Source organism: Myotis myotis, unplaced genomic scaffold, assembly GCF_014108235.1.
Source record: "Myotis myotis isolate mMyoMyo1 unplaced genomic scaffold, mMyoMyo1.p scaffold_m19_p_2, whole genome shotgun sequence".
NCBI lineage: Eukaryota > Metazoa > Chordata > Mammalia > Chiroptera > Vespertilionidae > Myotis > Myotis myotis.
In genome coordinates, this window is record NW_023416324.1 from 197,113,283 (window position 1) to 197,140,415 (window position 27,133).

Sequence of the window (27,133 nt, forward strand, 5' to 3'; positions counted from 1 at the left end):
AAACCAAATGGTTTGCATTACAAACATTCTGGATTCTTCCACAATCCACTCCTCAGTGTTAAATAAAATCCCTCTCCCTGACTATTTCTGTGATAACTGAATTGAAAAGATTGAGGGTGAGGCAATACCTGATGCTGAATGTAATCTGGTCTGGGAGTTTATCATTTAATTCAAACACTCTCTGTCAACCTCTGGTTAAGTTCCAGCTAAGGCAAGGTCAAGTCTTAGGCCCGTCTAATTGGTCAGCTCCAAGAAAAGCCATCACTCTACAACTAACTGTTCAGAAACTGTATGTGGGTTTACACAAGTAAGTCGGAGGGAAGTTTTCAAGCACAGGGAATTTACTCTGTAGAGCTCTGGCTCAAGAACGGAGACCTGTTTTTTTGTTGTTGTTTGTTTGTTTTTTTAAATATATTTTATTGATTTTTTACAGAGAGGAAGGGAGAGAGATAGAGAGTTAGAAACATCGATGAGAGAGAAACATCGATCAGCTGCCTCCTGCACATCTCCCACTGGGGATGTGCCCGCAACCCAGGTACATGCCCTTGCCCGGAATCGAACCTGGGACCTTTCAGTCTGCAGGCCGACGCTCTATCCACTGAGCCAAACCGGTTTCGGCGAGACCTGTTTTTTGTGTGTATGTTCTAGCTAGAGGAATACTTAATTTACATAGGGTGTCCCAAAATTCACGCAAGATTTGAAATTTTGCGTGAGCATTAACAACAACAACAAAAAAGAAAAGCCTAATTTCACTTGGTTTATTGAATCAGATTCTAATATCTGTTTCCCTTTTATTTCAATCCCTTCAATTTGATAAGCATTACCAAGTACCATTATGGCCCAGGAGCAGGGACAATGAAGACCAGTGAAGACCACGGCTTTGCGTATGTGCCAACAAAGCTGTGGAGGCCATTTACCCAATGTGCTATTCCATACATAACCCTATACTGTATACTTTATGAATCAATAAAACATTTACAATTTTTAATTATAAACCTGTGTTTTCTATCAAAATTACTTCTTGCATGAATTTTGGGACACCCTATAATTATATTTCTTCTATACATGTGACCAATTTACCTTAAATGCATAGGCATACATACACACACAGGCACAAACCTATACTAGTAAATAGTTAATTAAGAAGTCATTCACTATCAGATTTATAGATGAACTATCAGCTTTATATATAGAATGTTAACTAGACAATTTTTCATTTGGGTTTAGCCAAAGATACATGTAATAACAATGAAGTCAGTGTTCGACTTATGTCAATCATGCAAGGCACTTTTCTAAGTTATTTAACTCTATATGGTAACAATATTTGTGTAGCCATTTTAAAGATGTAAAAATTGAGGATAAGGAATCTGTACCCACAGTCACACCATTGTTAAGTTGCAAAGCTTGACCATATGCATCCTGGTGACCAGTCTGAGCTCTTAACTATGATTCTGGTTTTAATTATTTTTCCTCCTTATGACTGCTCTGTAAAGTAGGACGTGCTATCTCTATTTAAAAGAAATGTAGGTACAGAGTGGTTACATGCCCAGGGTCACCAGTATGAATTTAGATTGTGCCCAGGTCTAATTTTAAGTTGAATTTTTTTCTACAATATCATTCTGCCACACTCCAAATAATGAGAGAAAATCCAAATTAAATTATACAGAAACCACTGTATTTTTCTGTTTCTTTAAATGCCCAATTAAAAATTTAATTGCTCCACAACATGAGTATAGCAGCTACATGAATTTTTTTCACCTCATTTGGCCCTGGATTTTAAAATTTCTTGAGATAATCACAGAAATCCCAAGTCTAATGGATCCACAATAATAACCCTTAGTTAGCCAAATGAATAAAATTCTTCAGCTTTATCTTTTTAAATAACCTATTTAAATGAATGGCTCACAGCCAAAAGAGGACACTCAACAATTTTCCAATAGGGATCCCTCTAAAATTTCACAACCCAAAACATATTCTGCTAATAAATGAAAGCCCTGAAACTGTGTTACAGTGAAATTGAAGTGCCATACGTCTAAAAATAATTTTTCTTTTTCAGGTCCAATTTGCATTTTGAATTCTAAACGATTCTTTGCTAGCAAAAAGCTATTAGAGGTTAAACTTCCATTTAAATGCAATATATCACTTAAAATTAGTTATCAGTGTTGTGTGTTAATTCTAATGTTAGTGAATAATAATCAAGTTCTTTTTTAAGGGAAATATACAGAAGGTTATGAAAAGGCTACGTTGTTCCCTTAGTAACTCTCTCAGGTAGATCCCAAGTTCCCAGGACAGGGGTGGATATCTCCAAAGAGAAAGCAATGAGATTACATGCCCATGTTTCTCTCATGAAAACATTTTGCTATTTTAGGTCATGTTACTGAACAAGAATAATCAGGCCAACTTCAATAACATGTAATTACTGAGAGTAACTCAAAACATTCTTCTGCCTTTGCATCAGTTTTGGTAGGGTATGGTACAGAAAGATCACGGCAGGAGGATGAGCTGGGTCAACAGTGCTTGTAGGATGCTGCCTAAGTGAAATCAAAATTATAAAAAGCTCTTCTCTAGTGAGTGCTAGTAAATTTAGCACTTATTAGTAAAGGAAGCGCTTAGTTGACACAAGGCAGTGTCTGGCTCCACATGTTTATGTTTTTTAATGAATAAATAGTTCTTTCGATTATAGAAGTCCCAAAGGATCATGCAAAATCATTTGCCTCCTCCAAAAAGATTTTTTTCCTTGTGGAGCATGAAAAGACTGAAACTTCTCATTACATTGCGACAAACATTTTTGAATATCCCTCTGTGTCCGACACTATTCCTAACTGAATGTACCATGGTGAACAAGCAGACATAATCCCTGCCCTCACAGAGTTTGCAGGTTTTCCTCTGAAACGAGGCTGTTTTTTTCAAAATGCACCTGGCCTCCTCTAATGTAACGGCATCTAGAAGTGAAGGGTTGTTATACTTAGTTCACATTTTCAATTCCCAGTTGTCCCCAGTGTTCAGCTGGCTTGTAAAGATCCTATTTTATATGTAACCTAGAGGTAAGGAGCACCGCAGTGGGCTTCTATAAGTGAGCTTATGCTTGTATGTGTGAGTTGACCGGGAATTAGAATGCGCGTGCTATGACTGAAGCAACCAGGGATGGAGGCACCTTAGATGATGGTGGTTGAAAAGTGGCAACACTTAGCTAAAGAGTGGCATCCAAGAGAAGGAGGGCATGGGATTCCTTAAACGACAGCAGAAATGAGTCACTGAGAAGGGAGAAGCTCCGAGTGAACTGGAGATGGAAGGGGAAGGCCAGACTAGCGGAGAATTTAGTCCTAGAGAGCTGGAAATGTTTACCCGAGTAGGAGATCGGTTGACAATAATCCCTGCAACAGGAAAAGAGTGGGAAAGAAAAAGATATCTAGAAACCGTTTCCTTGCTGACCTAGTTCTAGCTTAAGAGGGTAGAATTCTCAAGGTAAATTAAACTAAGGGAACAATTGACTTTTATGCTAGTGAAGGAGATGGATCAGACAGAAAAGGGCTAACCTTAGGAGCTTTGACAGAGAAATACAGAACAGAGAACATTTTTGTAAATTGACTTACAAAGATGGGACAAAGCCAGACTGAAAACCTGGTATTTGTGTAGCAGGTGCCCTGACAAGTCACTTCGCTTTGATAACAATGCTTTTGTGATCTCAGAATTAGGAACCTGAGAATAAGTCCAAAAGTAAATAAAATATTCATTCATTCAAGCAATATTTATTGACAGCTTGCTATGTGCCATGCACCCTGCTGGAACAGAATGATGAATAAGAGAGACAGTCAACACGTACATTATAGTGGGCAACCTAGACATTGGCCAACTAACCACAAGTGAGATGTGAGTTCTGTGTGCAGTGGGTAGGGTGTGCTGGGAGTGAAGGAGGAACTAGCTGGGCAAAGGTGGAAAAGACAGACAGCATTTCATTCATTCACTCATTCATTCACTCACTCATTCATTCATTCATTCATTCATTCATTCATTCATTCATTCAACAAATATTTGAGTTAGGTACCGCCTGAGCTGTGTTCCAGGCAGAGAAGGTGGGTAATGGCCTTGACAAAGATGGCAACCGAAAGAGGACAAGAGTGTAGAGTGGTTCTCTGTGAGTGTGAAGGAGGCCGTCCTTGGAAGTAAGGACGCAGGATGGATAAAGGATGAAGGTCTACGTTCTCAAGGCTTCAGCACTTCAGGAGAAACCCTGCCTGTCTTTGGGGAAAGCAGACATGTGGGAGCCAATAGGCAGGGGTCTGGCCTTTGTCAACCCACCTGGTGAAGCAGAGGGATCTGACCATGGGGGAGAGGACTTATTTTGCTGAGGATGAAGGAACGAGCAAGCATTGCCCTAGCCGGTTTGGATCAGTGGATAGAGAATTGGCCTGCGGATCAAAGGGACCCAGGTTCAATCCCAGTCAAGGGCACATGCCTGGGTTGCAGGCTCGGTCCAATGTGCAGGAGGCAGCCAATAATTCCCTCTCATCATTGATGTTACTATCTCTCTCTTCCTCTCCTTTCTTCTCTGAAATCAATAAAAATATTTTTTTTTTTAAAAAAAGGAAAGAGCCAGCATGTCCTAGAAGTCCTCATCATGGCCATCTCATGGGAATAGCTCTCCCTTTATTTTCAGCCTATCCTTAGGGCTGATCATGAAGTTCTAAATCACCACTTTAACACATAGCCTGTCAAGTCAACTTATGCTTTCATAAGCCCTAGCGTGGACTAGTTCTCCCCACGAATCTAGAGTTCTTGTGGATTGCACATGTTAAGCTGCTGCCAACCACTTCTATAATGCTCATATGTCATGTCATCAATTGCATGACTATATGGTTAGGTGAGAGAAGGAGCCTTAGACCATCAACAATGCAATGAATTATTAGTATGAAATAAATCAAAGTGTATTTCCAGTTTACTCATAGACTATAAAAGCAATGATAACTATAATCCTCCACCCAAAGCAAGGATTCTAATTCCAACACTTTGCACACTAACAGGTCCATAATGGACATTCCAAAAGATTCCTTCATTCTCAGTTAATCAAAATCTTCTTATAGTAAATTATCATCATCTTTAACTTAAAAACTTTAAAAACCACACATGCCTTATATCAGCATCTTAAAACATTTTAAAATATATTTTTATTGATTTCAGAGAGGAAGGGAGAGGAATACAGAGATAGAAACATCAATGATGAGAGAGAATCACTGACTGGCTGCCTCCTACACACCCCCACCACTGGGATTGAGCCCGCAACCCAGGCATGTGCCCTGACCGGGAATGAAACCGTGACCTTCTGGTTCAAGGGTTGACTCAACCACTGAGCCACACCGGCCAGGCAGAATCTTACAATATTTTGATACTGGTTTCTTTTTCCTGTTACTATGCTTGAATTTTAAAATAACTTGTATTGTTCCCTTAAAGTCAGATAGGAAATATCTGAAAAATTTTGAACTTTCTCACATAATTAGATTTTCTGGTATTAAATAAAACAAGACCATTGATTCCTTTTTCCTAAGTTTTAAAAATTAATAGGTGTGGTGGCTGATGGTTGAGGGAAAAGCAGGATGCTTGGCTTTCACAAAATTAGTAAACTGTTCCTGTCTCCATATATAAAGAAACATTTTCTTCCATATGGAATGTTTGTCATTTACATAAACTGGGCTCAGGTAGGAGTAGTCTGCGGCAGTGCAATGTGACTGAATCTTACTAGATAGATTGCAAGGGATCAGAACAGAGGAAGCTGCCCGCTAAGAACAAGGGAAAGAAGCTACACAGGATGAGGCCCAGCAGGCAATGTGTGGTGATCCAAGATCCAGGGTCTGGCCAAACATGATGAGGTTAAGTGCTAAGTTGCATTTCAGTCCCAGAAGATGGAAGGAAAGCACAAGCTCGGTTTCCAGCACTGGGGAATGAGCCAGAAGTGCGATCCCAAGACACAAGGCAGGAACCCACTTACTAGAGCTGAGGTCAAAAGCAGCTCAGAAGGCATGAAACTTACTGGGTGTGGAGCCAGAGCCACTGACCTTGGCCTTTGTGAGTGTCAGGGCCTGCGATTGGCTAATCCCGCAACAGGGGGCCTGCATTGAACTCAACCAGGTCATCAACTTCTCAAATCTTCCCACTTCTTTATCTTAATTGTATGACTGTAGTTGAAATATATCTTGTAAAATTTCAAAGCACTTATTGCTACTATCTTATATTCTCCTTTAAAAGATTCGTATTTGCATGGATATGAGTTTAAGGGGACTGTCAAGGTTTTGCTTGTGCCATTTCTTCTCAACACAGTGTCATATCCTTGCTACAGAATAGTATATACCACTGATGGCGAACCTATGACATGCATGTCAGAGGTGACACGTGAACTCATTTTTTGCTTGATTTTTCTTTGTTAAATGGCATTTAAATATATAAAATAAATATCAAAAATTTAAGTCTTTGTTTTACTATGGTTGCAAATATCAAAAAATTTCTATATGTGACACGGCACCAGAATTAAGTTAGGGCTTTTAAAAATGCTGACACGCCGAGCTCAAAAGGTTCACTAGTATATACAGTGCTTTGAGAAATTTTGTTCTGCTAGCGACCATTTTATATTGTTTCCTTTATTTGATTCACTCAAATATAATTAACTTATTTCTCTGAACAAACACAATTATTAATATTTTGCTTCTTGCCTTCTAAGTTAGTGATATCATTAATTGCTGTATACATGTACTTCAGGACAATGAATTCATTTTGGTTTGAGCCTGGCAGAAGTATAAAAAACATCCTAATTTTATTCAGCTAATTTAATTATACCAGAGAATTAAGCCAGTGGATTTAACAAAAGCTTTCTTTACTGGAAGTGTTTATAAGGAACTACTGGGTCCTGAAGCACGTCTTAAAGCATAAGTTTTTAATGATCTGGGAGTTCTTTAAATAATAATTTCTTTAAAGCTCAGGAAAGCCTTCATTAACAAAAGAAACTACATAGAAGATATGGCCTGGGCCACAGCCACCATTTTATAGTTGGCTTGCTTGTTTTTGCCTTAAGCAATCAAGACCCACTGCTTGCTATTAGCTACCTCCTAAATTGACTTCAATTTGACTCCCCAATCATCTAGTTTGTGCTATGAAACCACCCTCCGACCCCCACCACCACCATCCTTTTTAGCTTCACTACTACTAACAGGTTCCTCTGGGTTGAAGAGTTTTTAAAAAATACATTTTGATATCTGAAATGTAACAATTCTGTTTGAGGTTTGTTTGTTTTAAATTTCTAAAGAAGATCTGGCCTCTAGGAAATATTTAACAAACATTTTGTCTCAAGAAAAAAGTCATTGATTCACTTTTTGAGTTTTTATTTAGGCTAGTAAAAAGATAAAACTGAATTCATTAGTAATTAATTCTCATTCTATCAAATAAGGGCCACAATAACATGCCAGATAGGTGGGCCTCTGACATCACCTCTTTGTTAAAAAAATAAAAATTTTTTGTATTACAATTGACAGTTAATTGTAATGTATTAGTTTCAGGTATACAGCATAGTGGTTAGACATTTATATTACTTACTAGAGGCCCAATGCACGAAGATTCATGCAAGAATGGGCCTTCCATCCCCTGGCTGCCAGCACCGCCTTCGCTCCAGCTGGAGCCACCTTTCCGCCTTCCCTCTGGCCCAGAGCCTTCCCACACTGCCCAGAGGCCCAGAGTGGCTGGGGCGGTGCAGAACTTTGTTGGGTTGATCTGCATACTCACTCCTGATTGGCTGATGGGCATCATGAAGGTACGGTCAATTTGCATATATCTCTTTTATTAGTATAAAGCCAACATCTCCTCTTGCTGGTTGCTTTTACCCACTTGAGTGATACAATTTCATATGAAAATACATGAGTCCAAAACCCTAACCTATCTGAATTCTATATTCTAGAATCTTACTCTTGTCAGCAAACATTTTCAACCATTCAGAAGAGTGTCTCCTGCAAACTTATATCTCTAGAAAAGGAAAGCAAAGGGTTTGGGATGTGAAAGGAAAGAGAATTAGAAGAGCATTTCTGGTATTCCCTTGGGTAAGAAGACGTGACTGTAATTAGTCCTAAACCTACTCACAGAATACTCCCTCCAGCTCTCTGATTTAACTGCAACCCCTTCCCCAGAAGCTCTCTCTCCTAGCAATTCACAACATTAAAAGGCAAAATAGTCTTCTATTATCACTCTCTGCAGTATCCAAATGCTCTGTTAATATAGGCTTCCACCAGTTGACCATCCCAGCTTCAACTATTTTATCTGTCATCTACTAACTTCCTAGACATTCATTTCTGTTTATTAAAGACTGATTTGTCACTACCCATTTCCCGTCTATGAAAGTTCTATCATCTTCCCAGTTAACATCCAGACTATGTGGACAAAAAAAAAAAAATCTCTGCTACTCTCTAGATTAAGCATTTCTTACCTTTCTAAACTCTCAGGACCTTCACCTGCACTTCACATCCTTACATGTCTTTCCATGGTAATTCCTGATGTTATCACCCAGAGCAGTTCTACCCTTAAAATCTTCAACTTGAGTAACTTATGCTCCAACCATCCATAACCCTTAGAAGTTTTTTCATTTCTTTGTCCCTCTACACCTGCTCTTCAACTTCACTGAGAATTCTCAACCTGTGCCCACTCTACTTGTCCTTTGCCTTTTTTGTACTTTCTAGCCTACATCCTGTGATGCCATCATTTCAATCATCAGCTCACCTAAGAATTTCATTCCCTTGCCTGTCTCAATGCTGTCAAGCTGCCTTCCTTTTCCCTTCCAACTCTAGGCTAAGATATTTAATAATGTATTTTATATATTTAGTGATTAATTAGTTTATTGTCTGTCTCATTTTTCATTGAAAGCTCCTTGTAAGTAGAGACACTGTGTTGTTCATTTCTGCATCTGCAGCAACTAGAACAGTGCTCAATAAATATCTGAAGATAATCGTGATGGCAGGAAAATCCCCTAACTGCATGGTTTAATGCCATTTCAGGCTGTGGCCTTCAACAGGTTATCAATTCTGTGTACAGCCTTTCTACATGGCCATGGTTAGCCTTCCCTTCCACTCCTCACATTGACCCTTTTTAGCCTTCAATACTCTCCTACCTTCTCTCTCCCAGGGGCAGATTGTGCCTCTTACTTCACAGATGAGTAAGTGGATTATGAGTCATGTGGCTTCCTATCTTTCCCAGCCTTCAAACAGAGTTTTGCCTCCAAACCATCATTGCCTCTCTTCCCAGATAATAGAGGAAGAGGATGCCCTCCTCTGTCTAAGAACAGTCCTGTCATCTTTTCTCTGGATATATCTTCTCTTACATCCCCAGGAACAAGATCTACACATTGTCCCATCTTCCACCTGCATCTTTCACTTCTCCCTCTCTGCTTTCAATTCTTATCTTACTCAACCTCTCAGCTGCATTTTATAGCACTTGACTGATTTTCCTTCTACTTCCCTGACTCCTCCTCTGAGTCTCTTTTAGAAATCTCCATTTCCTTCCAGGGAAATCTCAACTATACCATCTATAGGCTGATGACCCCTGAATCCTTATCTCCAACCCTGACTTCCCTAAACTTCGACTTGTGTAAGACTTACCAGTATCTCAGATCTACATTGTCTCAAAAGAACTTTTCATGCACTGGCCCCAGCCTATCACCCAAACAGCTCTTCCTCTGTGTTCCCCTGGCTCAGTGAATGGCAACACATCACCCAATTTCCCATTCCAGAAACTTGAGTTACACTTTACTCACTTTTTTCTCACTAACTCATATATTTATGCAAACACCAAGTCTTAAGAATTATACCTTTTAAATATTCTCAAATCCACCCATTCTCTTCACTCTGTTACCATTCAAATACAGGTAACCATGAGCTGTCATCCAGATAAGTGGGCAGCAGCCTAATACCCTGCCTGCAGCCCTTTTTTAGTTATAATTCTGATCAAGTCATGCTTCCTTTAAAACACTTCCTTCTGTAACTTCCATTGGTATTAGTCAAAGGTTGAAACAATTTAACATGGACTGCAAGACCCAACTCCTGCTTCTCTCTTGGGCCAAGAGCAACACCTCCCCTTCTCACTCCTTCTCAGATCCTCATATTCACCCTCTCTGACTTAGCCCTGTAGCTACTCTTTCAGTTCCTCAGTCTTGCTGAGCTCACCTTCGCACCTAGGACACATAAATGTTATTCTTGGTATGGCTAAATCTTTGCCTCCGCTTCACCAGGTCTGAGATAGACAGCCGGTAAGCTTGAGAATAATACACCTCTGCTTAAAATCCCTTAGATCAGTGGTTCTCAACCTTCCTAATGCCGTGACCCTTTAATACAGTTCCTCATGTTGTGGTGACCCCCAACCATAAAATTATTTTCATTGCTATTTCATAACTGTAATTTTGCTACTGTTATGAATTGTAATGTAAATATCTGATATGCAGGATGTATTTTCATTGTTACAAATTGAACATAATTAAAGCATAGTGATTAATCACAAAAACAATATGTAATTATATATGTGTTTTCCAATGGTCTTAGGCGACCCCTGTGAAACCAAAGGGGTCATGACCCACAGGTTGAGAACCGCTGCCTTAGATGATCCTGCAACATACTTATTCATTTTCTATAAACTTTAGGAGTTACAGCCCATGTAGCATATGACCTAGCCCCCCTTTACTTTTCCAGCATCATCTCTTACTAGCCTGGGGCATTCCACATTACAGTCCAGCCATCATGAACCACTAGCAGGTCCTAAACTCGCTGAGCCTTTGCTTGCATCCTGCAGCCAGCCAATGCACATGCTGTCCTCTGGTCTGGCAATCTCTGACTATCCTTCAGAACCCAGTGGGCGACGTTTCTTGTTAAGAATGCTTCCCTGGTGCCATTACAATCACTAGCTGCCCACTCCCATGACTGATCTAGTTCAGGTGTTCTTTCCTCAGAGTGCTGGTAGCACATGCTGTGTATCCCTGTCATAGCACTTTGCAAAACCATAACATCATTTTGTTTATTGGTCTGCTATGCTGACCAGACTGTCACTTTCCTGAGGGGAAAGAGCGTCATCTAATTCCCAGTTTCTAGAAAAGTCCTCAACATTTAGAAGGTGCTTAATGTTTCTGGTTAAAAAAAAAAAAAATTAATGAATATATGAATAAATAAAGTAATGAATGGGTGAGGAGAGACATTGTTCTGAAGCCCCTGTGAACACACTCATGCCCACATTGTACTGGGAACAATCTCAGGAGGACATTCCAGGTCCGGCTGCTTCATTATTAGCAGAACAACAGGCTCAGGAAGTACCTCTCTCCGAGTTAGTTTTCCCCAAGTAGCACAGCCTGAAACTGCACCTATTGAAGCAATTAGTTACCATATACCCTCTTAAGAAAATGCAAATGTCCAGCTAATTCCTACATACCTTATTGCCAATTCATTTACTTCAATTGCTTTTTCTCCTAACACCTAACAAAGAACACTCTGCTGAATGATAGGAACTTCATATGTCAGAGAGGAGAGAGGGCCTGGCATGGGTCTATTTGAAAAGCTTCCCAAATTATCCTAACAAGCAGCCATCGTTGAGAATCACTGCGCTTCAGCACTTCTCGAACTTTATTGTGCACACTAGCCTCCTGGGGGCTTTACTGAAAATTGCAGCTGCAGGCTAAGTACAGCTTACGTGAGGCCTGAGAATTTGTATCTGCTGATACAGATGCTGCTGGTCCAGGGACCACACCTTGAACAGCAAAGATCTAGTTATTCTCCTCTTGCTGCAGGCCTCTGGCTTCCTTCTTTTAAAGGGTTAATCCATGGCTAGGCAAGGGCTAACAGTGAGGGTCTTCCAGGATGCACAGAGTAGCCATGTGATCAAATCCAGGTGTGCCTTTTGACAGGTTTTGCTTGATAGGAAACATGGATCCACGTGCCCATTTCTCATTGTGCTTATTTTAACTGATTCACGGGCTACACTGTCACCCCCCTGTGCTAAGATCGAGCACAACGGTCAAGGAAAATGTTAATAAGAGAGATGATACAGTTTTACCTAAGAGTGTAAAATGTACCACTCTCTCTTCTCTTCTCTCCCTCTTTTTGGCCACGCCTTTCTCTTCAAAAATATACTGACTTTTTTTTTTATTCTCACTAAATAGTTTTAAATAGTGCATTTGTAATGTTCATGAAAGAGCACTTTAAATGGAATATACCTGTGCATTTTATCTGTGGTACAGGTCCCTGAAGGATGCATAACATGCCATGGGGCTGTCATTAGTCTGTGTTGTTTCTCTGTAAAATGAGACACTTTTAATTCCAATTTTGTAGATAAGGGGAATGAAATGCAGAAAGCTAAACTGACTTAATTAAGATCACCTACTAATAAACGCAGGATGTGGCCAAAACTGACATCTTAGCTCTCCCATGCTAAGTTGGCTTAGTGGAAAAAGAAGCAGTAATCTTTTAAAAGATTGTGCCTTAATTACTCATAACATTTGCATCTCTTTGAAATAAAGCTTACTATTTAACAGCCTTTCTCCTGCACATATCTATTGCTGGAATTTATCTATATTCTACTCATCTAATTATTAACTTAACATTGCTGTGAAAAGCATTCAAAGTGGCCTTACAGGAATACATAAAGTAACTAATATACATTAGACGAGAAAGAAAAAGGATGGGAGTAATGCTAGTGAATCAAACATATACAAAGAGGTCCTATAATTATGGGTTAAAAACAAATTTGACTCTTGACTTAACCAGCAGTCAAGGTGAAAAGGGAAACATTTCACAGAGCCCATATGAAAAACCAGACATTTTTCCAGAAGCAAGATTATCCCTGGTGACTGTTCTCCGGCAGACCCCATAATCTGACTTTGACTCAGAGATGGCCGGCCCACCGGGCGCCACTACCCTACATACAACTCGGACTTCTGAAAGCAAAACCCTAGGGCATGCCAACAATGCTTCCAATCGCTAACTCTGAAATAATTTTAACTTGCTAGTTGATTTACTACTTTCCGTAGATTTTTCACCAATAGAACACTAATATACTCACTCAATTTGAGAAGCTTAGGTTATTTAGCAAAGATTTGGTAGACATTGAAAAATATACATACTCATTTTGAATTAGAAAATGGGAATCACTGGACAACATTTAACAGCAAGCATAAGATCAAAATAAGATAATTCTTATAAATGGACATTAGAGATGGAAAAGGGGATGAAAGCTATTTTTAACTGTCTTATTGAGTTATAATTTGCATACCACAAATTAACCCAATTATTTTTAATATAACCATACAGTTGTGTAACCATCACTATAATCCAATTTTAGAATACTTCCATCACCCCAGAAAGTTCCCTGGTGTCCATTTGCAGCAATAAATGCTCTACCCCCAGCCCTAAACAACAGCTATTTTGCTTTCGGCCTCTACAACTTTGCCTTTTCTGGAAATGTTCATATAAATAGAATTACATAATATGCATTCTTCTGTGTCTGGCTTATTTCACTGAACATGTTTTTCAGGTTCATCCACATTATTGCATGCACCATAGTTTATTCCCTTTTATTGTTGTGTAGTATTCCTCTTTGTAGTTGTACCACATTTTGATACTCACCTGTTGACAGACATCAGAGTTTTTCTATGTTTTGACCATTATAAATAATACCGTAATGGACAATGACATAACATCATTGTAAGGACATGTGTTTTCATTTCTTTTAGGTAAATACTTAGGAGTGGAATTGTTGGGTTATATGGAAAGCATCTGTTTAATTTTCATTAAGAAAAAATTGTCAAACCCTTTTCCAAAATGGTTTTTACATTTTGAGCTGGGATGCAGTAAAATATTTTACATTCCACCAGCAATATATGATGGTTCCAGTTTCCCCACATCCTCACTGACACTTGGTATTCTCTATCTTCTTTGTGATGGTCCTTCCAATGGGTACGAGGTTAGAGGATTTTGAACAGAAATAATTTATTCAGTTTTCAGTCAGTCAGAAATAGGATCAAAATTTACCCACTCTCCCTACCTCACCCCTGCTCCCTGTATCTCCTTTTCTGAATAGTCTCAGAAATGAAATTTTGTAGAATTTTAAGGCTGTGTAACTTTCTTCCCCTTCTGATCTTTTTAATTCCCTGTTTTTCAATTTCTCTTAAAAAATCTAAAACATGCTATCAGCTTGAGCTTCATATTATATTAAGCGCTTACTGAAAAGCACCTTGGATTTGGTGGTGAGCAGGACAAAATAAGACCCTTCAACTACAGGGGACCTTCCCATAGCTTTCCCTCTAAAATGTTGACTAAAGCCGCAGTCCTGCCAGTCAACTTCGGTTTATATCCACTCCCCTTGAAACACAGGTAATCTTTGCAGCTGTAAAACAAACCTTTGGATTCAAAATACGCTTACAAGGTATTGCTAATTTTCTTTCCCTTTAACCACTTAATTCAACTTACCTCTTTTCCATTCCTTGACCATGAATTTAAAAAATGGTGGTCTACTAATGCTTTAAAAGTACCCAGAAGGTAAGAAAAATATGTTATATGTGTGTGTGTATTTATCATATAATTGGGTCTCTTGGAAAGAATTTGATTGACAGATGCTAATTTCAACTGGAGAATATTTAAAGTAAATATTGCTACATAACTGTCAGAAGATGGTGTCAGGGATGCCGCCCAAAGCAAATTGCCACATTCCACATATAAATTAACAAAGGTGCGCTTCAGCAGCCTTTCCACTAAGATATCTGCTGCCTTCTTATTGCCTGAAGGACTTTTTTCAAACTTAATTGTGTAATAAAGTAACCTCATCTCCTACTGTGAAAGGTTGTAACTCCTCTGGCAACCCTCGGGAGTGCCCCTGCATTACTTATCTAGTTGTGCCAGTTTTCTTTACAGAGGTTTTTGTGGTGTTAATAGGCAAGCAAGGGGAGACCGTGGCCCACAGAAAGGCAGAGATCCCCTGTTGCTGTCCAGAAAAGGCCAGTTGGTGCCAAGATACTCCGCCTAGGGGATGACCAGGATCTGGAACTCGCAGAAATGACCAGATATTTGGAAGTTTCTTTACTTTAAAGAACATAGCTCAAGCCACACAAAAGTGATAATAAGTCACATTTGAATATATTCATCATACTGCATGCATCTTTCAGGTGAACATAATGCCTCCTTGCCTTGTATTAATAACTAAGTACTGCACAGGGAGTGTGGCTCAGGGATTGAGCGTCAACCTATGAACCAGGAGGTCACAGTTCAATTCCCAGTCAGGGCATAAGCCAGGGTTGTGAGCTCGATCCCCGGTAGGAGGCACGCAGGAGGCAGTTTAATAATTCCCTCTCATCGTTTTTCTATCTCTCTATCTCTCCCTTTCTCTCTGAAATCAATAAAAATATATTTTAAAAAAATAATAATAATTAAAGTACTCATCAAAAGTTTGCTTGCTAGTAGAGGATTAAAGGAAATGGATAGTTCTGAGAGTTTTCCAGTCTTGATGCTCCGTGAGCCTGTCTCTCGGCGTACAACCTGCACAATTCTACAGGTGGCATGGTTCTCTCTTGCGAACTGCATTGCTGAGGTATCTTGGCTTCTTTATCCCGGAGATTCTAGGACCACACTGCTTCTTTAGACCCCTCCATTCCTTGTTCTATCTGATGTAAAAATATCACCGGTGAAACTGCATTGTTTTCAGTAAAGGAGTTGGTTTCCGGGTCTAAGAGATATTCTCCTTCTCGGACTGGATTTAAATATTCCCACTCTCTGAGACTCATCTTACATCTCTTAGCAGGAGTGGGAGCAGCCTGCTCTCATCAACTGTATGCACAGGAATAAGGTATTACAAGTTTGGCAGATTCTAGTCTCCTTTAAGGCATCATGGAGAAGGGGCCATGAATACAGGCTCTAGAGCCAGGCTGCCTCCTGGGCTGGGATCCTAACCCAAGTTTTTTCATCTGCAAACAGAATGGATAATGGCACCTGCCTCACAGGGTCATTATGAGGATCAAATGTGTTAATACATGTTAACTGCCTACGACAGAGCAGACACATAAACATGCAGTGTTAGCTATGACTCTTCTATTTCATTATCTTCTATTTTTATTTTTTATGCTCTATTATTCTGTTATTATTGTCCTGCATTCTATTATTATAGTCCTCTATGGATCTATTTAACATTTCTTCCTTATATCTGTTTATTATACAACTCACGTTACTAATAGAACAACAGTTTGGTAAAAAAAAACAAAACAAAAAAACACAAAAAACCCAACACTGTGCGTGGGAAGGTCTGTGTTTTAATTCTTCAAAGATAGTCTTTACACATATAAATTGATTTCACAGAGGAAGGGAGAAGCAGACATAGAAACATCAATGATGGCAGAGAATCATTAATCAGCCACCTCCTGCATGTCCCCCACTGGGGATCAAGCCATAACCCAGGCATGTGCCCTGACCAGGAATCAAATCGTTTCCTTCTGGTTCATGGGTCAACGCTCAACCACTGGGCAACACATGCCGGACACGACAGTCTTAAAATCAAGGAACTATGGAAGGAGTATTGTTAGTTCTCTATGGCCGCTATAACAAATTACCATAAAACTAGTGGCTTAAAACAGCACAAGTGTCTTATCTTATAGTTCTGAAGGTCAGAACTATAAGGGTCGGCGGGGCCACATTCTTTCCCGATGCTCTAGGGAGAGCCATTCCTTTCCCTTTTAGCTTCTAGAGCAGCGGTTCTCAACCTGTGGGTCGCGACCCCTTTGGGGGTCGAACGACCCTTTCACAGGGGTCACCTAAGACCATCGGAAAACACATATATAATTACATATTGTTTTTGTGATTAAGCACTATGCTTTAATTTGTAACAATGAAATTGGGAGTCACCACAACATGAGGAACTGTATTAGAGGGTTGCGGCATTAGGAAGGTTGAGAACCACTGTTCTAGAGGCTGCATATATTCCTTGGCTGTGGCCATGTCACTGAAGCCTCGACTTCTATTATCACATCTCTTTCTCTGATTCTGATTCTCCTGCTCCCCAATCCCTTATAGGAACTCTGTTACTACACTACTCCATCCAGATAATTCTGGATAATCTCCCAATTTCAAGATCTTTAGCTCAGTCGTATCTGCAAAGTGCCCTTTGCCATATGAGGTAACATGTTCACAGGATCCAGGGATAGGAAGTGGATACCCTTGGAGGCATTGTTCTGCTGACCACCAAGGGAAAAAAAAGCACTGGCTGAACTCTTGATTTCACTTAAGCCAGCGGTGTCCAACCAAAGGTGATTATACTGCTCAGGAGATACCAGTATTTGGCAGTGTCTGGAGACATTTTTGGTAGTCATAACTGGGGCAGGGGGGTTGTTACTGGGCATCTAGTGGGTAGAATCCAGGGAAACTGTTAAACATCATATGATGTGCAGGAGAGCAGCCTCCTCCCAACGAAGACTTATCCAGCCTAAAAGGTCAACAGTGAGGAAGCTGAGAACCCGTGATTGAAAGCATGTGATTCCTGGAATCTCCTGCGTTTGGTAAGGTTGCCGCACAATGGGAGCATTGCAGGACTTAGATTTATACAGAGACGTTTGAGGAATCACATACAAGCTCTATAACTCCATGTTTTTGACAATCTTATATGGTAAATAAGAGATGAATAACATGACTCATACTTTAATAGCAGGGTTTTAAGCACTGCCCTAACTTGTTATTTGTTGAGTAGTTTGTTTTATTTTAGGTCTGGCGTAATCTTTCACACTGCTGCATTTCATATATAGACAAGTTCATTTCAAGTGTTTATTATAAACATCATTTTTATGGATATTATGAATATTTAAACTTGTAGATGCTCAGATTGAGGTACCTAACACCAAACAGATTTCAAGGTGACCCACAGCTTTCTGCAATATTTTATTTTTGCCTTACTATGGCCCCTCGACCTCACAGGATCAAAGAGAGAAGGACACTTGCATAGTATCCCTTCCACTGGGAGAAAGATTTTAACTTAGAATCAACATTCACTTATATGTAAGCATCTTGGCTTACGTTTTCAATACTTAATTTTTCAATTCTCAGAATTTCTGTGCTTTGGTTTGAATTTTCCCTTCCCTTTAAAATAACTGATAGGATTGCTAGTAGAGGACTTTATATGTTTTCTACATTTTTTCCATCTTCCTTTTCTTTTCCATCCTTCTCCACTCTTCTCATTCTCTCCCTTTCTTGATTACTTTCATTCTGTTCAAGAATTCCCCAACTGTTCTTAATTTGCAGCAACTTCAAAATGCAATGATTGTATAGTCAATGGCAGAAAAGACTTCTTAACCAGCAAAGGACTGTGTGTGTGTGCATGGGTGTGAAAATGTTACCCATAAGGGTGAATTTGAACTTCATTTTTTTCACCCAGGAAGAATAATAACTATGAATATGAAAGTATTCTAACAGATTGTGAACCAAAAGAGCAGAATGAAAAAACATACAAAGCAACCTTGTTTACCACTGAAGCTATTTCTATTGTGTACATTTCTCTGCCAAGATACAGTTCTACAAAGCGTTTTACATTTGGTATGATTTCTAAGCTACAATGACATGATACAGGTTAAACACATTTTAATGAGTTGAAACTTGCCAAACAGTATTTAACAAGCCAAAGCCATACCCCTAGACATTAAGTCACACCTAAGATTCCAGATTTCCAATATCTCATTGCTCATTGGGGTAGGTACCACGAGAGGAAACTGCTGGGATCTCTGTCTACCTACTAGTCAAAGGAGGCAGTTTCTTCAAAAACCAAACGCAAGAAAAAAAGAGAGAGAGAGAAAAGAGTGTGAGGGAGAAGGGAAGAGAATGTGTAAAGGGGACTTATGAGACATGCCAGGTGTATTAAAGACTGAGAAACTTGGAGCTAATTAGAGGTCAATGCCTAAGTGCAAGTTTCTCAAAACCGGATGGTGTGAGCATATAACAGGGCAGCTGGTAGAGGGAAAGGAGGGGGAGGATTTGGGGAGAGAACAAATGGTAACTTTGACAACTTGGGCACATATCAGCTCTGGCACGGGGACCCTGGATATCTCCTAGCCAAAGCACCTGTACAACCATTTCCCTGGGGGAAAAAGGAACTTGTTTTATTTCTAGGAAAGCCCATGGACAGCAAATGACTGCTATCCCAGTCAGGTCTCCCTCAAACTGCCCACATCATGTCTCAGGTGTATGTACAGCTAGTGCACTAAGACCCAGAGCTAAATAAATAAATAATCAAAAAGCAATACAGAAATGCAAAGGAGCACATACTCGGGATATTAGACTGTCACCTTTAATCCCAATATATTTTTCCATTATTATTTTGCAAAGGTCAGTGACTAACAGAAACCCAGATAAGAATATCCACCAGCAAATGGTTAAAAATCACTTGGAACACATTATTCCTTGGAAAGAAGTTTAGAATCTCTTGTCAAAGGACAATAATATGTTATTATATCCAGGGTGCTATGTCCAGCTACCCCTTTCTTCTCCTGGTCAAGATGCGCTTCTTTTTTTCACCACACTGTAATGCACGGGACTTCTGCAGCTCCTCAAACTTCTCTGACTTTTCTTTTCCTTCTACTTTAGTTTTTTTTTAATCCTCACCAGAGGAGAGAGGATATTTTTCCCATTGATTTTTTAAAAAATATGTCGTTATTGATTTTTTTAAAGAGAGGAAGGGAGAGGAATAGATAGAAACATCGATGAGAGCGAAACATCAATCAGCTGCCTCCTGCACGGTGGGGGGCTGAGCCCACAACCAGGGCATGTGCCCTAACTAAGAATCGACCTCTTGGTTCATGGGTCGATGCTCAACCACTGAGCCACACTAGTCGGGCCTTATTTCCACAGATTTTTAGGGAGAGTGGAAGGGAGAGAGAAAAGAGAAGGGGGGGGGAGAGAGAGAGAGAGGGAGGGAGCGATCAGAGAGAGAAACACCGATGTAAGAGAGACACATCAATTGGTTGCCTCCCACATGCACCAAACTCAAGACCCGCTGGTGCCTAGGCTGACACTCTAACCACTGAGCAACACCATCCAGGACCTTCTACTCTAATTTGATGTTCAATGTCCTCTTAAGTTCAGCCATTACACCTCTTCTCTTCTCCTTTTGGGAACTCAAATACTCCTAAGGCTTGGTTATTGCCCCTGGGCTGACACATCCTAATCCATCCCATGAAAGACTCTCTAAACTTCCATCTCTACCTTCCTGCTGTCTCTCCGTCTTGGATGTTACCCCAGCTTAGACTCAACTTGTCCAAATCCGTATTCATCACATCTCTCCCTAAAACAAACTTACCTCCTAACTTCTCTACTTCTGTGTGAACTGACACCATTTTCCTGAGTCCCTTAGGTTTTAAAACTTGGCATCATTTCCAAATTATTCATATCCTTCATTTAGCAAGTCAGCTCTATCAAGCCAGCCAATTCCCTCTTCATGCTGTCCCATAACTGTCTCATGCACCACAGGCCGACCTCCCCAATCACACCTGAATTACAGCAGCAGCCCCTGCAGCCCACCCTTCCTGGATTATTACTTCTCACTTAATCCACCAGCCTAGCATTCCCAGAATCACCTTTCAACATTTGCCTTACCAAGTGACCTGTTCAGAAAAATAACCATTTCTCTGTTATCACAACATCAAGGCTAAACATAGATTTTCCAAGCTCTCAGCAACGTGCCCCTATCTCTTGTGTCTACTTTTTCACTGCTTCTCAACAATATGATTTACTCCTGCTATTCTTTCTCCTTATTGGGAACTCCCTCTTCTGTATCTCCACTTCCAAATCCTGACCCTGCTTCAAGGCCCCTCCTAAATGTTAACTTCTCCACGTAGCTTAAATGGCTCATGTCACCCCCTTCTTCCTTCTTGCCCCTCACATGACTCGCATGCTCACCATTTTATATATGCTGATTTTCTTTCTGCAACTACATGGCAAGCTCCATAAAGCTAGCACTATAGTTAGTTTTCTACCGCTCTACCATAAACTCCAGGGCTGAAAAGAGTGAGGTCTTTTTAGAATAAACAAGTTAATTAATCTACTATTTAAATACATTATATACTATAAATAATTGATCTATAAATAAATGAATAAATCATAAAGCAAATGTAGAGATATAGTTATTAGCATTTGATTTTTAAATGTGATTCATTAATTATAAAACTATTAAATTTAAAAGCCATCTTCTTACCTGATTTTATGCAGTCTGATGTCTTGCAAATACCATCTAGAAAAAGTAGGGTATATACATAAATATTTGTAATTACATTTTCTAATTTCTTCCTATCTTTTGTTCTTCTAAAAATTGCCAATTAAATGGTCAATTCTGTAAAGCAAGAACTAAACCTAGTATTACATGTCATTGTTAGTAGTTAGAAAGACATAGAGGAATAAAGTGGGAAAATCTTAAATTTGAAATTTTCATTATGAATAAAAATATATGTATTACATCATCTCTACCCACTAAGCTCTAGGTGTTTTAAATTGAAATAATCAGTTGTCTTAGTCCAGTAATCATGGTGGGGTTTTCGTTTTGTTTTTGCCATTAAGAAATCAATCTTTTCTAATCCTTATTGTAAAACACTTCTAAGACTCAAATGAGACCTCTTAAATTCCTGTGAAGCCCTTTAGAATTTCAATACCACAACAATACTGACTAATTGAAGCTGACCACAAAATTGTGTATACTTTAATCAAATAAAATTATACAATAGAACCCTCATAAAGTAAGCATGAGTGCATTAAATATACTTGGCAATTAATAATTTAGCTCAAACGTAAAAGACACTGTACTTTAGTCAGTTAATTGTTTTGACATATTGATATTGCATTTTGTAACGGAATCTTTATAGCATTATCTTTCATTTAATTGTCTTTCTCCTTAACACCCTGGTAGATGGGAAACGTGTGAGATGAAGAGTCCACTCTCCTCTGCATTTGTGTGTACAGGTGTGGGCGCAGCTCACCGTCATAGGTTGCATAGAGGGCTATCATGGTCACAGCGATGATGGTGAGGAGCAGGACGAGGACGGAGAGATTGATCTCCAAGGATGTCCATCGCTGTTTCTTCTTTGGCTTTGGGGTGTTGATATCAGTTATATCCATCTGACTTTCTGATCTGCCCATCACCTAAAATCTGCAAAAAGTTATGAAATAATTTTTAAATATGAATAACCAATGAATAAAAAGATAAAAAGAAGAGGAACTATATATATAACATTCCAAATGCTAAATGTGGCTGAATAAAAGTAAAGGTTAATTTATTTTAAATGAGAAATACAACTTTTAGGTTGAAAATCAAAATTTTTATTCTGACAGTGAAGAATATAGAGGCAGAGGAATTGGATAGGTCCCTGTCACCACCTTTTGGTTCTTTTTTTAATAGAAATATTCACAGAAGATCCAAGCAAAAGTAGACAAGAGACTCAGTTAAATACTTACATAGGATTCCTTCAGCAGTTCATAAGCAAATAATTACTGTACCGTCATTAAGGAGAGTTTTAAACAAACCACCCTTCTGAACTTTGGACAATGTCAAAGGTGAATTTTATATCTTGTTCCAGTGGCTTCCTTTATACGCTTGGGAATCAATGACTAACGTTTTGAGGTTTTGACTAAGCAATAATTTAAAATAGGAGTACAAATTAAAAAACAAACAAACAAAAAGAAATAAACACCTGCAATAGTTTATACTTTTAGTCTTAAAAACAACTTTTGACTTTCCAGTTCAAAATTATGAGTACTGCTGATATGGTATCCATTAACTGGTTAGACGGCATTCTGAAAAGGTCACTCATTGGACCAAAAGTCAGTGGTTTACCTCCACGAATGAAAGATATTAACCATAATCTCTTTGTGTAGCTGAAGAACAAAAATATGATTTAAAAAAGTCTACCTTGTATGTCAGGGTAACAAGGGTTAAGATGCTTATCTAACTTGTATTTAAATTAATATTTCTACTATTAATAGCTGACATTTATTGAGAACGTTCCATGTGTCAGTCGTAGCTCTTCATGCTTTACGTGTACTAATTCATTTAATCTTTTAAGGTGGATATTAGTATTCTAATCCTATATCTTAGGAAACCGAGGCACCGAAAGATCAGGTAATTAGCCTAAGGCTACATAACTATAGTAAATGTTCTTTATAAAAAAAACAAACACACACACGCATTTGGTCACTGTTTGACATAAAATGTTATCATCTTGCAATAAAAACTACATTAAATCATACTGCATAAGCTTGGGGGGGGGGGAGATTTAAGGAATATAAGCCTAAAAATCAAATGTCATTATGGTTCTTTTAGAAGCCAATTGATTGCCTATGGGCCATCTACCAAAGCCCAGACAACTTCAATTTTCCTGCAGGGCTGTAGAAAAGAGCCCTGTAAACTAACAGATTAGCTTTTTATAGCTTGATACAAATTAAGCATATAATTTAGTTCCTAGATGAAGCCTCTGCTCAGAATTGCTGTTATAGTTAAAGATCTCTGTTAAACACACACAGTTCCCTGAGGGTGTGTTTTGTGAAAATTGAGGCACAGGATAACGTAGAAACAGAGTCTACGTTGGAAGCGTGGCCTGGGAGATCCAGCAAATTACTAGAAATTTAATCTCTCTGGTGAATTATTAATAAGTGAGCCACAACTGGACTTCAAAGTTCTGGATACAAAGTCTTAAGCATGCTTACATGAGGCTATAACCAAGGACAGACTTTCAAATAAAAATATTTTATTAGACCATGAAAACCATGTCTGCTCAATAAAAGTGGGATGTAATGTACCTGAATGTTAAAATGTCTTCCTTAATGGTTATGCAACTCATGCTGGCTTAGTCTCACACAGCCCCTGGGGTTATGATATGGAATTGCATTGATCGTGGTCCTCATAGTTTTAATAGGGGTGGTTGGGGGTGGGGGTGGGGGGTATGGGAACACTTTTAACACTTGGACACCATACACAGAGATAAACAATAAAAAAATAATTTAGCCAGTCCTCCCAGAAGGGGTCGAGACTGACCTAGAGAACATCTGAATATTAATCACTTCGCACAAATATTTCCCTTTCTTGAGTATTTCTCCCCCTGCTCTAATACCTCAGAAGATAATCTAGAGAAACATTGTCCTGGTGTCACAGGACCCACTTCTGTCTCTAGTTCTTTCTTTGAAATGACCATCAGTTTCTCCGGTAAAACTCAGTGCCAAGAACCAGGGCAGCCGCAGAGGTAAATTAAAGGCGCTCTCTAGCACCACCAGGCTTTCGCAGGAAAACTGGGATCTTAATGGTTCTGCACCTAAGGTGGCAGGAATGGTTGTAGGGGCCAGTGACCAAAGAAGGTTCGTCCTTTCGCCTATGTCAAAAGAATATCAGCTTTGTACCACTTGCAAACTCTCCATCTTCTGGTAAGCCCTCTGCAAATTTCAGTTTTTGTTCCTCAGTAGCACTTTTTACCATCACTGAGCAAAAGCAGAAGTGATGCAAGTTGAACTTCCTAATTAATTAACTTTCGCATTCATTTCCAGATAGTTCTGGTGGAGTCAATATCTTCTTTTAAGGCAATAGGGGTCAGAATCTTGAACCTCAGGATGAAAGCTGAACCACACCCAGTATCCAGCTCAACCACACCCAACATCATTTGAGGGTTTGAAAAGGAGAACAACTACACAAAAGAATAAAGTTGATACTTGTAGTCCCAAAATAAAGCGAACTATGCCAAAACATATTTCACCTTAACTGCAGATGTTAGCAAGTTTAAACAGGAAGGAGAGACTAGATAATTTAAGAATTCTAACCCAAAAGAACCCTGTAAAGCAGCTTGACAACATCACCCAAAGAATAAATGATTATTTTGCTTAAGTAGAAGCTGAATTGCAAAGCAATATAAAGCAAGAATGCTTATACCAGTGGAGAATACACACCACTTTATCACATAGTCAACTCCAAGAACTTAGCGCATACTTGGTTTGTTAAGAGGAAGTCTAGTATAACCCTAAGCAATTTTCATCTTCACAACACATTACAACATTTACAGTTCAGCAAGGGCCTGAGGGTACACTCTGCCATTACAGTGTGTATGATGGAAACTGAGGCACAGGAAGCGGGAGAAACAGGTTCCAGGTTTAGATGGTAGCTTCAGAAGCCGAAGAGGCAGGTACTTCAACAGAAATCATCTCCTTATTTTCCTGGGATATTCATTTGTAGGTGTCCGCCCGGCCCAGAATATGGAGCTTTGGATATGAAGTCCCAACCACATTACTCCCATAGCCTTACAACGAAAGTCACTGCGTGGAGCCCAAGACACTGTCCCGGCAGTTGTTTTGGAGTGCGGGGACCCAGCCAATCATGCAACCCAGTGAAGAAGGCGCAGGCCTTCACAGCTGACTTGCGGATGAGGAGTTCCCAAATACTGACACTGTAGGCCGGGTACTACTTTTCAGTTTAACAAAATTACCATTTGCATCAGATGTGGTAAGGAACAGACCGAGTGGCTAAAGAGGACTGCCCGATTGCAATCTCCTTGATTTTCCAGTAATACAAATAGATTGCGATCGGTTGAGTCAGGAAACTTTCATTTACAAAAAAACTGCCCCCTCCAACCCCCACACCCCTGCCAACTAACCCTAGTGTGATTAAGTGCCCCCATCGCATAAATTACATAAGAGGAAACTCTGATTCTAAAGCAAGGTGAAGAGGTGAGAAAATGAACAGCTCTTCAGGTCAGGGAAAGTCAAAATAGAAAAGTGAGTTGGAAATGAGGAGACTAGCCGACAGAAATCAAAATGAAAACAAACCTTGCTTTAAAAAAAAAAAAAAAAAAAATCTGTGCACAGCGGAATGGCAAATTCCCAGCCCCCAGATCTCGGTAACCGCTCCTAACTCCCCCTGGCAGCGGCTGCAGGCATCTCTGAAATGAACCTCCCGAGTCGACCTAACTGCACTTCAGAGCCCTCCTCCAGGTCACCTCCCGGCCCCTCTCCCTCCCTCTGCAGGTCCCGGTGCGGCTCCTTCCCGGGCACGCCTCCCTCGTCCACCGCCGCGGGGTCCGGGGCGCGGGGGTCGCGCTGGACTCGAGCCGCGGACCCTGCTCCGCGCGCCTCGCGGGCAGCGGCTCCCCCCGGCCGGCTGAGCCCTCCCCGCGCCCGTCCCAGGGCTCCCACCACCCCGGGCTCTCGCGCCCTTCGGACCCTTCTCCCAGGTGCCAGCTCGCCCTCCCGGGACTCACCGGTGCGATCCGGGAGAAGTTGGAGGCGGCTGAGCAGACGCATCCCGACCAATGAGCGCGCGGGGCCGGGAGCCCTGCCGAGCGCCGGGCAGTCCGCGCGTCCACCCGGGCGCGCCACGAGCGGCGCGGGGCTCCGGGCGGCGGGCGGCGGCGCCGAGCCGAGGCCGGACTCCGGGGAGGTGACGGGCCCGCCTCGGCCCGGGCCCGGGCCCGGGGCGACGGGGTCCCCGCGCATCCCTCGGACCCGCACCCGGACAGACTCACCGTGGCCTCTCAGCAGATCCCGCGCTGGGAGTTGGGCGGCTGCTCCCGCCGGCGCTGGGTCAAGCTTCGCCACTTGCTCATCTCCGCGCCCCGCGCGTCTCGGCGCTCTCACCCCCCCGCGCCTCGCCGCTGCAGGACCAGCGAGAGGAGCAGTTCCCCGGGTGACCTGAAGGTTTCCGCTAGGTCTCCCCAGTTCTGTCACATCATGCGTGGAGGCCGTGTGTGTGTGTGTGTGTGTGTGTGTGTGTACCCGCGCGCCCCACCCCCGGCCGGTGCCCCACCTCACCCTTCCCAAAAGAGCTTTGTCAAACATTCTTGGAATTGCTTAGCTTGGGGCAATCAAGAAAACAATACATCGCCTCTGATATTCTGTTAAGTGCTGATGAAGGTTCTATGTCTAAAGGATCTTCTCTCTTTTTCTCACATTCTTGGTTTGCTCTTTCTTGCTCATTTTCCTCCCTTCAATCCAAGTTTACTTGCTTCCTCATTTTCCTTTATTTTCTCGCCCTCCTTCCTTCGTGTTCTTATTTTCTTTGCCCCCTTTTCCCCTTTCCTTCTCTTCTGCCTCCCCCCTTCCTCCCCGACCCCCCATTTTGCTTTTCCGGTCTTCTTTCTTTCTTCCCTTTC

At 40.6% G+C, this 27,133-nt stretch overlaps 1 protein-coding gene across 2 annotated transcripts in view; it reads right to left on the bottom strand.

Annotated features, from left to right (window-relative positions):
- Positions 1–26,727, bottom strand: part of MME (membrane metalloendopeptidase) — a 93,795-nt gene extending 67,068 nt beyond the window's left edge. Inside the window, exons 1-3 of one of the 2 annotated variants that reach the window (XM_036350359.1) lie at positions 26,507–26,727; positions 21,989–22,158; positions 21,214–21,249 (exon numbers count right to left, since the gene is read on the bottom strand). In XM_036350359.1, coding sequence (XP_036206252.1) covers positions 21,214–21,249; positions 21,989–22,148 — 196 coding nt within the window. In that variant the 5' untranslated portion in view covers positions 22,149–22,158; positions 26,507–26,727. Of the gene's footprint in view, positions 1–21,213; positions 21,250–21,988; positions 22,159–26,242; positions 26,372–26,506 lie in introns of those variants that run through there. The other variant, XM_036350360.1, reaches the window with a different exon arrangement.
- Positions 26,728–27,133: the final 406 nt, after the last annotated feature.